Here is an 11,866-nt window from a genome sequence, read left to right on the forward strand (position 1 = left end):
CTTTTCGAAAAAATCTCCCAATAATTTTGCTTTGTTTGCCTTACTAATGTCGCTGTTTGATTCCGGATTCGTCTATACGTTTCGTATGACTCAGGTGTTCTTAATGTCCTATAGTTAAGGTATATATAGTAATGAAAACTTGACTATGGAATTTACGTATTAGGTCCATCAAACTGCAGAAAAAATCCACACCCCTTATTCCGATACCCAAGAGTCGCATAACAGCCACTATGCGTCTATTGATTTCGAACGCATTACCAATCATAGGTCCGGAATTGATGTACGAATTGCCGCATTCGCAGATTATCGCAATTTTAAATCCTAAGTCTTGTGGACTCGCTTGATTGAACGTAATATTTTTTCCACACGTTTTGCACATAACTGAATTACTTATTGCAGAAAAAACGGAATTAAACTGGAGAATACAATATCCATGTGTTGGATCAATCACAATTTCTTCGTCCTCATTTTTGGAAAGTTTGTCTTCCGATATACTGGTATTTACAATGGACTGTTCAAATGTACGTTGATTCTCCATAAAATTTCGTTTTCTAGAAGTTGATCTATTCCTGGGATTATCACGGGAACCTTTTTGTTTTAAATACTGAGAATTATCGCTTATTTTTAGCAAAGTTATTTACGATGTACTCACTGTAACGGTCACAGCAAAACTAAATGCGTCGTTTAACCCCACTTATTCACCTATTCAAACATACCTGTTTATTTACCGCTCCTGAGAATATAAGTATTTAAATAATAATTACGTTGAGATACAGTATAACGTACGTTAGGTCTACATCGCAGATACAAGGGTGAGCGACCAGTGTACTAGCGAGGTAACACTGCACCCACGTGGGTAACCGCGTGGTCAAGCCAATGGCAAAAAGTTTCGAACATAGAAAGTAACAATATCCCACCTCTTAAAATCATTAATAACGGCAACAGATTCATTATTCAAAATACCGAAATAGGCCAACCGTCGATGGAAACAAAACAATCCTCTAACCTTGCTCGTACAGAAAAGAGAATAATCAAAATAGATAATAGAAACTCGTGTATGGAAAGTGAGATGGATACAGACTCGGAAGATTCGCAAAACTGGATTCCCGCTAAATCAATTAAACTACAGGGTTCAAAAAAGCGCAATATGGGTGAACCAAAAAACAACAATAATAACTCCTCCGAACCATTAACAACTAAATGGCTTCAAAACTTACCCGTTAGCAACTCTTATGATCTACTTGACGATTCAACAGAAACTCAAAACATTACAGGAAAAGCAGTAGAAGAAAAAAAAGCAGTAAAGCCACCACCAATATACATCGACGCAGAAATCATCGACCCTTTGCTCGAGTTAACGGATGAAACAGATGGTAAAAACAATTATGTAGTAAAAAAACTTAAGGACAACCAAGTGAAAGTACAAACTACAACGCCAGATACGTGCAGAAAGGTAACAAATGCATTAAAATCTAAAAACGCGGGATACCACACGTATAAAAAAAAACGAGAAGAGCTATAAAATCGTTATTCGAGGACTTCATCCCAAATCCAACATAGTTAAAATAACAAATGAATTAAACAAAATTGGCCACAAGGTAGGATCAATAACTAATATAATAAAATTCGATACCAAACAGCCGCTAGCTTTATTTCTTATCGAACTGGCTCCTCGAGATAATAACAGAAATATATACGAGATTAAAACCCCGCTTAATACAATAATTAAAGTAGAACCACCAAGAACTAAAAGAGAAATACCTCAATGGACAAGATGCCAAGCCTATGGGCACACAAAAAATTACTGTAACAGAAATCCTGCATGTGTAAAATGTGCAAAAAATCACTTAACAGTACTCTGTCCTCAAGAGGACAAATTAGAAAAAGTCATATGTGTAAACTGCAACGGTAACCACCCAGCAAATTACAAAGGATGTAATACGAGAAAATTACTACAACAGAAACTGTATCCAACGCTGAGAAAAAAAGTATTGGAAAAACCTATTCTAGACGAACCTTACGAAGAAACTTACTACAATAAACAAAACATAAATGCCAACAGGGATAATACACAAATAGTTGTACTCAGCGAATCAAGAAGAAGCTACGCCGAAGTAACCAATCCTGCACATACAAATACAAAAGACTTAAACACTGAGGAGACACCGGACATTAAAGAACTACTAAAACAGTCTATTAAAAATACAGAAATCAATACCACAATGATAATGGAGCAAAATTCTCTTTTAAAACAACAAACGCAAAAAATTAAAACAGTGCTACAACTACTAACAAAAACGCTACTTAATAACAAATAATGTATACACAAATAAAAATAGCGGTTTAGAACAGCAACGAATTGCAACAACGAATTCAAGAAACCAAAGCATTCATATACACGCATGATATAGACATTCTACTCGTATCTGAAACTCATCTCACAGACAAAAATTATATAAATATTCCATACTACACCATGTATGAAACAAAACATCCTTCAGATAAAGCGCATGGTAGAACTGCCATAATTATTAAGAACGAGATAAAACATTATCTACAGAGTAAAACAGACAACGTTTACCTTCAAGCCACCACAATTACATTAAATACACAGGGTAATTCAATTAAACTATCGGCTATCTATGCACCGCCAAAATTTAAAATTACAATCGACCAATGTTTTTCTTTTATTCATGGTTCACTATTTTTGAAAATAAATAAAAAAACGGCGTGCCACAAGTATCAAGATTCGATTTAAAAACGCCCTGCTTACACGCCGATATATATAGATATACAGAACGCTCGACACTCGACGGCAAAAACGAAAAATGCTGTCTACCGAAAGAAAAAATCTTATACGGAACGCTCAACCTAAACCATTGATGGCTAGGAAAAGAAATACTCGATATTGCCTAAACAAATAGAAAGGGGTCCGAAGATCCTTCGTTTATGAATTAGTACACACGGACGCTCACACGCACACTAGCATACTAGCGCGTTCGCGTGTAAAACCGTCAGAGGGGTAAGACTTGTTTTCCCCTACTCTTACAATTACTTTTACCACTCTTTCTCGCTTATTTTTGCAAATACGGAGATAAACGATACAACATTTCTTATGTATTTTTTAATTCTCTACAACTTTTGTTTGAAACTTTTTTTGATGAAATGCCTAGATTCTAAGATAAGGCTATTTTTTACCCTTTGTTACCCTTTTTCTCAAAAACTTGGGATCCTATTGCAAAAAAATTAGCACCATTCGATTCAGCGTCGTCGACTTACCCTTAGATCAATTTCCATCGCTGTCATCAGAAATTCAGAAATTGGAGCCGTTTGAGTAGACTAAGTAAATACGAATGTATATGAGAACTATACCATATAGAGCCAAAAGAGATCTTTTTTTTTCTATTCTCAATAATACAGTATTATTGTATTTACTTGAAATAACATTCTTCTTTTTTGCAGTTCATTACAGTAGCGGTTCTATGGCAAATATTTTTCTAGTATATTTTTGAACGTGGGTACAGAGTGCAACGTATATAGTGAACGTAATTAAATTTATAATTTTGTAAAGTTCTATTTAATTTCCTTTTTCATTTTTTTTTTTAATTTTTATAAATTTCATTTTTTTTTAAATATGATTGGTTCAATTTACAAATTTGAATTTCATTTTTAACACGTTGAGTTCCACGTCAGTCACTGTCGAAAAAACTGCTCTTTTTTTTTTACTAATATAAGTAACGCGCGTGGCCTGACAGTGATTTTCTTAAGAATTCGCGAAGCGCTCGACGTGTTGAAAAAATCAATTGAGTTGATTATAAAAATCCATTGTATGATGGAAATGATTCCGAAGATAACATTGATGGATAGAAAACATAAAATTTGTTATAGATATGAAAATATATTATTTCTTTATAGCGTAAACAACTCTTACTTTCTTTTTATCAAATTCGTATTTTGCTTTAAACGGATAAAAAATACAAATACAAATTTCAATTATAATATTATTATCGTCATTATACTCTCATACTTACTATTGTTTATAGATAAGGTTTCGTTGTCTGCCGGGATGTTATTATTTTATTTTTTGATACCGTAAAACATTTCTAACGTATAAAATGTAGGCTCCTAATACTATAATAAATAAAATAGAAACTTTAGATTAGTTAGAATACATTTGATATTTGTTTTTTTTTTGGCACTTTCAAAAGTGTTTTCTATAACCTAAAAACTTTCACAATTGTCTGCAATTATTTTTTATAATAATAATAATAGTAAAAAAAAAATATCAAAATGACAGTCTTGGTAAAATGCTCTTGAAGTTGGTTTGAATTTTGTAACTACGCTACCTAAGTGACGGCATGTGGACCACCGCCGAGCTTAGTTAGTTTCCGCCTAATGTATAGTAATTATGAGAGATTGACTGAATGAATTTTGGATTTTGGTAAATTACATACCGTTTGATAACCACAGGCTCCCGGAATATTACCTTTTTATGTAAAAATAATTTTCTAACGAATTTTTGTTGAATCATTATCAGACAAGATAGTGTAATAAATCACGTAACAGAAGTAAATAATAAATCGTCCAAAAATAGACGTGCTAGAAAAATTCAAGTCATTTCAATCTGACCTATAATCCAAACACTTCTTGCATCTCATTTAATGTATCTCGTTTATCCACTTTATTAGCATAATACAAAGCCAAACAGAGGGAAGGGACAAAAAGAAGATTTCTTTAAGAAAAAACTATGTTTATTACACCGATTTCCTTCTTCTATTTATTTAAATTAGTATTATTACGCACGGAATAAATGAATAGATAAAATAGATCTTTTTGTCGTTTTGATGTTTCGATCGTTTGATGTTTTTTTCTTAGTTTCTGTTAAGACGCAAAAGATACAAGAATTAACTGCGTAGTATCAACTTAATATCTGTTCTTAGCAAACAAGAGAAGATCCAGAAGTATTTTAATACTATTTGAAGTTGTTTTATAATTTATAATTTGTTAAACTAAACATGTTGTATATTACTAAATTTTTTACTCCAATAGTAATAATGATACTGTTATTTTATTTAATCAAATATATCAGATAAATTTCGTGAACATAACATGGTAAAAAAATGCTCAGGTCCAAAGCCTTATCCTCTGATTGGAAATCTGAATATATTACTTGGTGATATAAAAGGTATACTTTTATTTATTATTTATAATATCTATATTTATGCGACTTCTATTCAATAAATTTGTCTTACAATTAGATATAACTCATAAAATAATAAAATTATCTACAATCTATTCTTCGCCGTGGCTACTGTGGATTGGCCCAAAATTAGTCGTAATCTTGGATGATCCTGAAAATATTGAGGTAAGATCTATCAAATTTACTGCACTTCTTTAGAAATTATTTCCCCGAATAAGATTTTTTTTATTTCGGCTTTTTTTTATATTAATTTTTTGTTTCCTTTTTAGATTCTATCAAAAAGTTCTAGCGGTTATGAAAAAAGTTCTCTATATTTCTATGTGAAAAATCTTGTAGGTAATGGATTATTTAGTGCACCAGGTAAACTATAGGTTCACATGCTTTCTTCTTAATTAATAAAAAAAAAACTATGTATACCCTACTGTAATACAGTATTTTTTAAATATGTCTTTTAGACGATTGCTAATGAAAATAGTTTTCTTTTTTATGATTGCATATAATGCCTACACACATACACATGAATATATGAGAATCTCTCTTTTCTTATTTATTAATTAATAAATATATAAAAAAGATACTATAAACATTTAAATTAAGAAATATTCTCGTATTTAAAGCATCAATATGGGACATTCATCGACCAATCTTAAATCCAGTATTCAAAGAAAAAATGGTTTCGACTTATACGGACTCAATGATAAAAAATTCAAACAGACTAGCTAATATTTTAGAAACTACAAACGGAAAAAACGTAGACATTATGCATTACGTACATTTATGTACGCTGGATATAATATATGGTAAGATTTGGAAATTCTAAAAAATATAGATGGACACATTAAAATTTTCTAAAAATTTTTTTTTTACTGACAGATAGCCTATTGGAAAGTGATTTAAATTTGCAGAGCAATCCGGATTGCAAACTTGATGAAAATATATCAGAGTAATAATCAGAAGAATATTTTTAAATTTATAATATAATTAATATTATTGAATATTCGTCTTTTTATTATGAATTTTATTTTTTTTTAGAGCGTTGGACATAGCTGTAACAAGAGTACTGAAATTCTGGTTACATCCAAATATTATATTTAACAATTCATCTATGGGGAAACGGCTACAAGAAATTCTTTCCCCCTTAAATAAAATAACAAACGAGGTAAAAATACCAAGAAATAATTTTTGTTTTAAATTGTCGAATATCAAAAAAATATATTAGTTTGAAATATAATAATAATTTATTCATGTATATATAACTTTTATATTCGTTAAGATTATAAGGAAAAAGAAGAATTCAATGAATGAAGATAACTTTACCCGGGAAGGAAAAGATCCACATGCAAGTAAGAATAATCATTTTAAAAAATATTCTTTTAGTAATGAATTTATGGATGAATACCTTTTATAATAATAATAAATAAAATATTATTATTCTCCTTTAAAAAAGAAAAAGATACCAGTCCATTTTTAGATGCAATATTTAAATCCTTTTACGAAACCAGAGAATATTCGGAGGCAGATATTCGTGATGAAATAAATACAATGGTTTTTGCAGTAAGATGAATTTATTTAAGATTATTAAAAATTTTTTTTTCATTCAGTAAAAGTAAAAAACAATTTGTATTAATTTTTAGGGAAGTGATACTGCCGCTAATTCGCTAACATTTTTATTTTTAATGTTAGCCACGTTTCCGGACATTCAAGTACGCTCAGATAAAACTTATGCATTATTATTTATTATCTTTTAAAAATCAATTATATTTTCATACAAAACTTGTATCATTTATTCGGCTTTTTCGATTCCAGAATCAAGTATACGAAGAGCTGTACGATATGTACGACTCAAGCAATCCTATAGATGTTCCTATTACAATGGAAGATACTAAGAAAATGAAATATTTAGAACGAGTAATCAAGGAGACGCTACGTCTTTTCCCACCTGCACTAGTTATTGGGCGAACACTAAAGCGCGATACAAAAGGTATTTTTATATATAATAAAATTTTTATTGTTTTTTTTTTCTTTTCCCACTGAGTTTACAGTCTTATGTAGTAATAATATGTATTTATTTATTTTATTAAGTGAACGACAATGTTATATTACCAAAAAACTGTCAGGTATTTTTTACGATATTTACACTACACAGAAAAGAAAAATATTGGGCTGATCCTTTAAGATTTAACCCGGATCGATTTCTACCAGAAAAATATAACAAGAAATGTTTTATTCCGTTCAGCACTGGGAAAAGAGGATGCATAGGTAAAAGCACATGTTTATGCATTCTTGAAATAGTATTCTTAACAGTCGATCGGCTAAGTACATTTTTATTGAATATTGCTTTTTCAGGTCATATTTTTGCCATGACCGAAATGAAGGCAATAGCTGCTACCGTATTGAGAAAATTTATTATTCAAATAGACGAACCTATACTAGTTGCAAATGTTAACCTAAAACTCAGTGTTACTACGAAACCGGCTGAAACTATATTCTTGAGATTTAAAAAGAGATAATATTTGTCATTGTTGTCATTATTATGTTACTAATCAAACAATTGTAATATATAATTAACCTTACAAATTAAAAATAAATTCTTAATACTATACGTTTCTAGTTTTTTATTAGGATATCGGTATTCGTATTCCTAACTATAAAAGATGCAATTTCACAAATAGACTGAAAAATAAACACATTAAAATAAAAATTCAGTATATTACAAAATAACTCGAGTGCTACTTAAATTACTTTTATCGGTAAATTGGTTATAATGAGTATATTTGAATTTATTCGTAGAAATCAAAGTATCACACACCTCACACACACACACACATATATGTTTATTTTTAAATGTCATATAAAGTTATTACTTTTGAGTGAGATGAATGATTTTCATCGTGCATCTTCGTTATACGATTCTCATGGTCTGAATGGTGTCAAAAATTGTGTGGAAAAAAAAAAAGACGAAGCCTTTCCATCGAATTTAATTTAAAATTTCATTGTACTCTGTTTTTTAGTTCGCATTTTACTATCACAGGGACTAACTACTCGTTTGTTTGTTTCTTTTTGGTCTTCTTTTGTTATTTGCTACAATCGTATTGGTTGCGAATTTAATTAAAACTTTTTTACTGTACAAAAATTGTATGTAATATTACTCATTATTAATATATACAACATTGATTATTAGTAACAGACGCCAACGCTATGTACGGCTGCAAGAAATTATGTGATCATCAAACGTATCACTTCCTCTTTGTCTCCCGCAGCGTTAAGTAATTGTACACACGAACAGTCAATTTTCCCATGTTTCACTATTTTGGTCCTTCGAGCTGGATGTGTCCCGTACTGCACGTGGTTTCCTCTTTCACACCCGAAATCTTCAAGAATATTCTCGCTTTTTGTGAAGAGGATCCAGTGTTTTATCCATGTGTTTATTTTTCAGTCTATTTGTGAAATTGCATCTTTTATAGTTAGGAATACGAATACCGATATCCTAATAATATGTTTGATTAGTAACATAATAATGACAACAATGATAAATATTATCTCTTTTTAAATCTCAAGAATATAGTTTCAGCCGGTTTCGTAGTAACACTGAGTTTTAGGTTGACATTTGCAACTGGTATAGGTTCGTCTATTTGAATAATAAATTTTCTTAATACGGTAGCAGCTATTGCCTTCATTTCGGTCATGGCAAATATTTGACCTGAAAAACCAATAATCAATAAAAATGTACTTAGCCGATCGACTGTTTAGAATTCTATTTCAAGAATGCATAAACATGTGCTTTTACCTATGCATCCTCTTCTTCCAGTGCTGAACGGAATAAAACATTTAGAGTTATATTTTTCTGGTAGAAGTCGATCCGGGTTAAATCTTAAAGGATCAGGATTTTTCTTTTCTGTGTAGTGTATATATCGAAAAAAATACCTGACAGTTTTTTGGTAATATAACATTGTCGTTCACTTAATAAAATAAATAAATACATATTATTACTACATAAGACTGTAAACTCAGTGGGAAAAGAAAAAAAACAATAAAAGTTTTATTATATATAAAAATACCTTTTGTATCGCGCTTTAGTGTTCGCCCAATAACTAGTGCAGGTGGGAAAAGACGTAACGTCTCCTTGATGACTCGTTCTAAATATTTCATTTTCTTAGTATCTTCCATTGTAATAGGAACCTCATTTGGATCGCTTGAGCCGTACAAATCGTACAGCTCTTCGTATACTTGATTCTGGAATCGAAAAAGCCGAATAAATGATACAAGTTTTGTATGAAAATATAATTGATTTTTAAAAGATAATAAATAATAATGCATAAGTTTTATCTGAGCGTACTTGAATGTCCGGAAACGTGGCTAACATTAAAAATAAAAATGTTAGCGAATTAGCGGCAGTATCACTTCCCTAAAAATTAATACAAATTGTTTTTTACTTTTACTGAATGAAAAAAAAATTTTTAATAATCTTAAGTAAATTCATCTTACTGCAAAAACCATTGTATTTATTTCATCACGAATATCTGCCTCCGAATATTCTCTGGTTTCGTAAAAGGATTTAAATATTGCATCTAAAAATGGACTGGTATCTTTTTCTTTTTTAAAGGAGAATAATAATATTTTATTTATTATTATTATAAAAGGTATTCATCCATAAATTCATTACTAAAAGAATATTTTTTAAAATGATTATTCTTACTTGCATGTGGATCTTTTCCTTCCCGGGTAAAGTTATCTTCATTCATTGAATTCTTCTTTTTCCTTATAATCTTAACGAATATAAAAGTTATATATACATGAATAAATTATTATTTTATTTAAAACTAATATATTTTTTTGATATTTGACAATTTAAAATAAAAATGGTTTCTTGGTATTTTTACCTCGTTTGTTATTTTATTTAAGGGGGAAAGAATTTCTTGTAGCCGTTTCCCCATAGATGAATTGTTAAATATAATATTTGGATGTAACCAGAATTTCACTATTCTTGTTGCAACTATGTCCAACGCTCTAAATAAAAATAAAATTCACAATAAAAATACGAATATTCAATAATATTAGATTATATTATAAATTTAAAAATATTCTTCTGATCATTACTCTGACATATATTCATCAAGTTTGCAATCCGGATTGCTCTGCAAATTTAAATCACTTTCCAATAGGCTATCTGTCAGTACAAAAAAAAACAATTTTTAGAAAATTTTAATGTGTCCATCTATATTTTTTAGAATTTCCATGTCTTACCATATATTATATCCAGCGTACATAAATGTACGTAATGCATAATGTCTACGTTTTTTCCGTTTGTAGTTTCTAAAATATTAGCTAGTCTGTTTGAATTTTTTATCATTGAGTCCATATACATCGAAACTTCTTTGAATACTGGATTTAAGATTGTTCGATGAATGTCCCATATTGATGCTTTAAATACGAGAATATTTCTTAATTTAAATATTTATAGTATCTTTTTTATATATTTATTAATTAATAAATAAGAAAAGAGAGATTCTCATATATTCATGTGTAGGTGTGTAGGCATTATATGCAATCATAAAAAAAGAAAACTATTTTAATTAGCAATCGTCTAAAAGACATATTTAAAAAATACTGTATTACAGTAAAGTATACATAGTTTTTTTTATTAATTAAGAAGAAAGCATGTGAACCTATAGTTTACCTGGTGCAGAAAATAATCCATCACCTAAAAGATTTTTCATAGGGAAATATAGAGAACTTTTTTCATAACTGCTAGAACTGTTTGATAGAATCTAAAAAGGAAAACAAAAATTAATATAAAAAAAAGGCGAAATAAAAAAAATCTTATTCGGGGAAATCGATTCTAAAGAAGTGCAGTAAATTTGATAGATCTTACCTCAATATTTTCAGGATCATCCAAGATTACGACTAATTTTGGGCCAACCCACAGTAGCCACGGCGAAGAATAGATTGTAGATAATTTTATTATTTTATGAGTTATATCTAATTGTAAGACAAATTTATTGAATAGAAGTCGCATAAATATAGATATTATAAATAATAAATAAAAGTATACCTTTCATATCACCAAGTAATACGTTCAGATTTCCAATCAGAGGATAAGGCTTTGGACCTGAGCATTTTTTTACCAATTTATGTTCACGAAATTTATCTGATATATATTTGATTAAATAAAATAACAGTATCATTATTACTATTGGAGTAAAAAATTTAGTAATATACAACATGTTTAGTTTAACAAATTATAAATTATAAAACAACTTAAAACAGAATTAAAATACTTCTGGATCTTCTCTTGTATGCTAAGAACAGATATTAAGTTGATACTCCGCAGTGACTTCTTGTATCTTTTGTGTCTTAACAGAAACTAGGAAAGAAACACCAAACGGGAGCCTATTTTAAGCAAAACCAATATAGTAGTGCACTCATTTGATGATCCAACTTCTGAATTTCAGGTGTAATCCAAATTCTTTGATCTAAGGGTAAGTAAACGACGCTGAATCGAATGGTGCTAATTTTTTTGCAATAAAATGTGCCTCGGAATAGGACTGATCCACAGATGACGACCCAAGCAAGGAAAAGGACAACGAAAAGGACGAGTTGGAAAAAAAAAACACATAATATTTCTGGCTACCTGGAACATCAAATCATTTAATAATAAAGATCAAA

The 11,866-nt window shown here is 29.8% G+C and overlaps 2 protein-coding genes across 2 annotated transcripts; one reads left to right on the forward strand and one right to left on the reverse strand.

Moving 5' to 3' along the window:
• The first annotated feature begins 1,069 nt into the window (after window positions 1-1,069).
• Window positions 1,070-7,754, forward strand: LOC122525686. The gene is made up of 15 exons (XM_043648608.1): window positions 1,070-1,453; window positions 1,641-2,276; window positions 2,348-2,615; window positions 5,090-5,185; window positions 5,259-5,365; window positions 5,470-5,560; window positions 5,818-6,000; window positions 6,074-6,143; window positions 6,233-6,359; window positions 6,474-6,543; window positions 6,648-6,754; window positions 6,835-6,903; window positions 7,007-7,181; window positions 7,283-7,459; window positions 7,547-7,754. Exons 1-15 carry the CDS (start codon window positions 1,070-1,072, stop codon window positions 7,708-7,710), a joined length of 2,724 nt encoding a protein of 907 aa, XP_043504543.1. The 3' UTR covers window positions 7,711-7,754.
• A 1,325-nt stretch (window positions 7,755-9,079) lies between these two features.
• Window positions 9,080-11,456, reverse strand: LOC122525688 (cytochrome P450 4C1-like). The gene is made up of 11 exons (XM_043648609.1): window positions 11,253-11,456; window positions 11,073-11,179; window positions 10,878-10,968; window positions 10,445-10,621; window positions 10,298-10,367; window positions 10,081-10,207; window positions 9,897-9,966; window positions 9,686-9,792; window positions 9,537-9,605; window positions 9,259-9,433; window positions 9,080-9,159 (listed from the first exon to the last, which is right to left on the reverse strand). Exons 1-11 carry the CDS (start codon window positions 11,422-11,424, stop codon window positions 9,080-9,082), a joined length of 1,245 nt encoding a protein of 414 aa, XP_043504544.1. The 5' UTR covers window positions 11,425-11,456.
• Between the last annotated feature and the right edge of the window lie 410 nt (window positions 11,457-11,866).

The sequence above is a fragment of the Polistes fuscatus genome, unplaced genomic scaffold, assembly GCF_010416935.1.
Source record: "Polistes fuscatus isolate 324 unplaced genomic scaffold, CU_Pfus_HIC Scaffold9, whole genome shotgun sequence".
Classification (NCBI taxonomy): domain Eukaryota; kingdom Metazoa; phylum Arthropoda; class Insecta; order Hymenoptera; family Vespidae; genus Polistes; species Polistes fuscatus.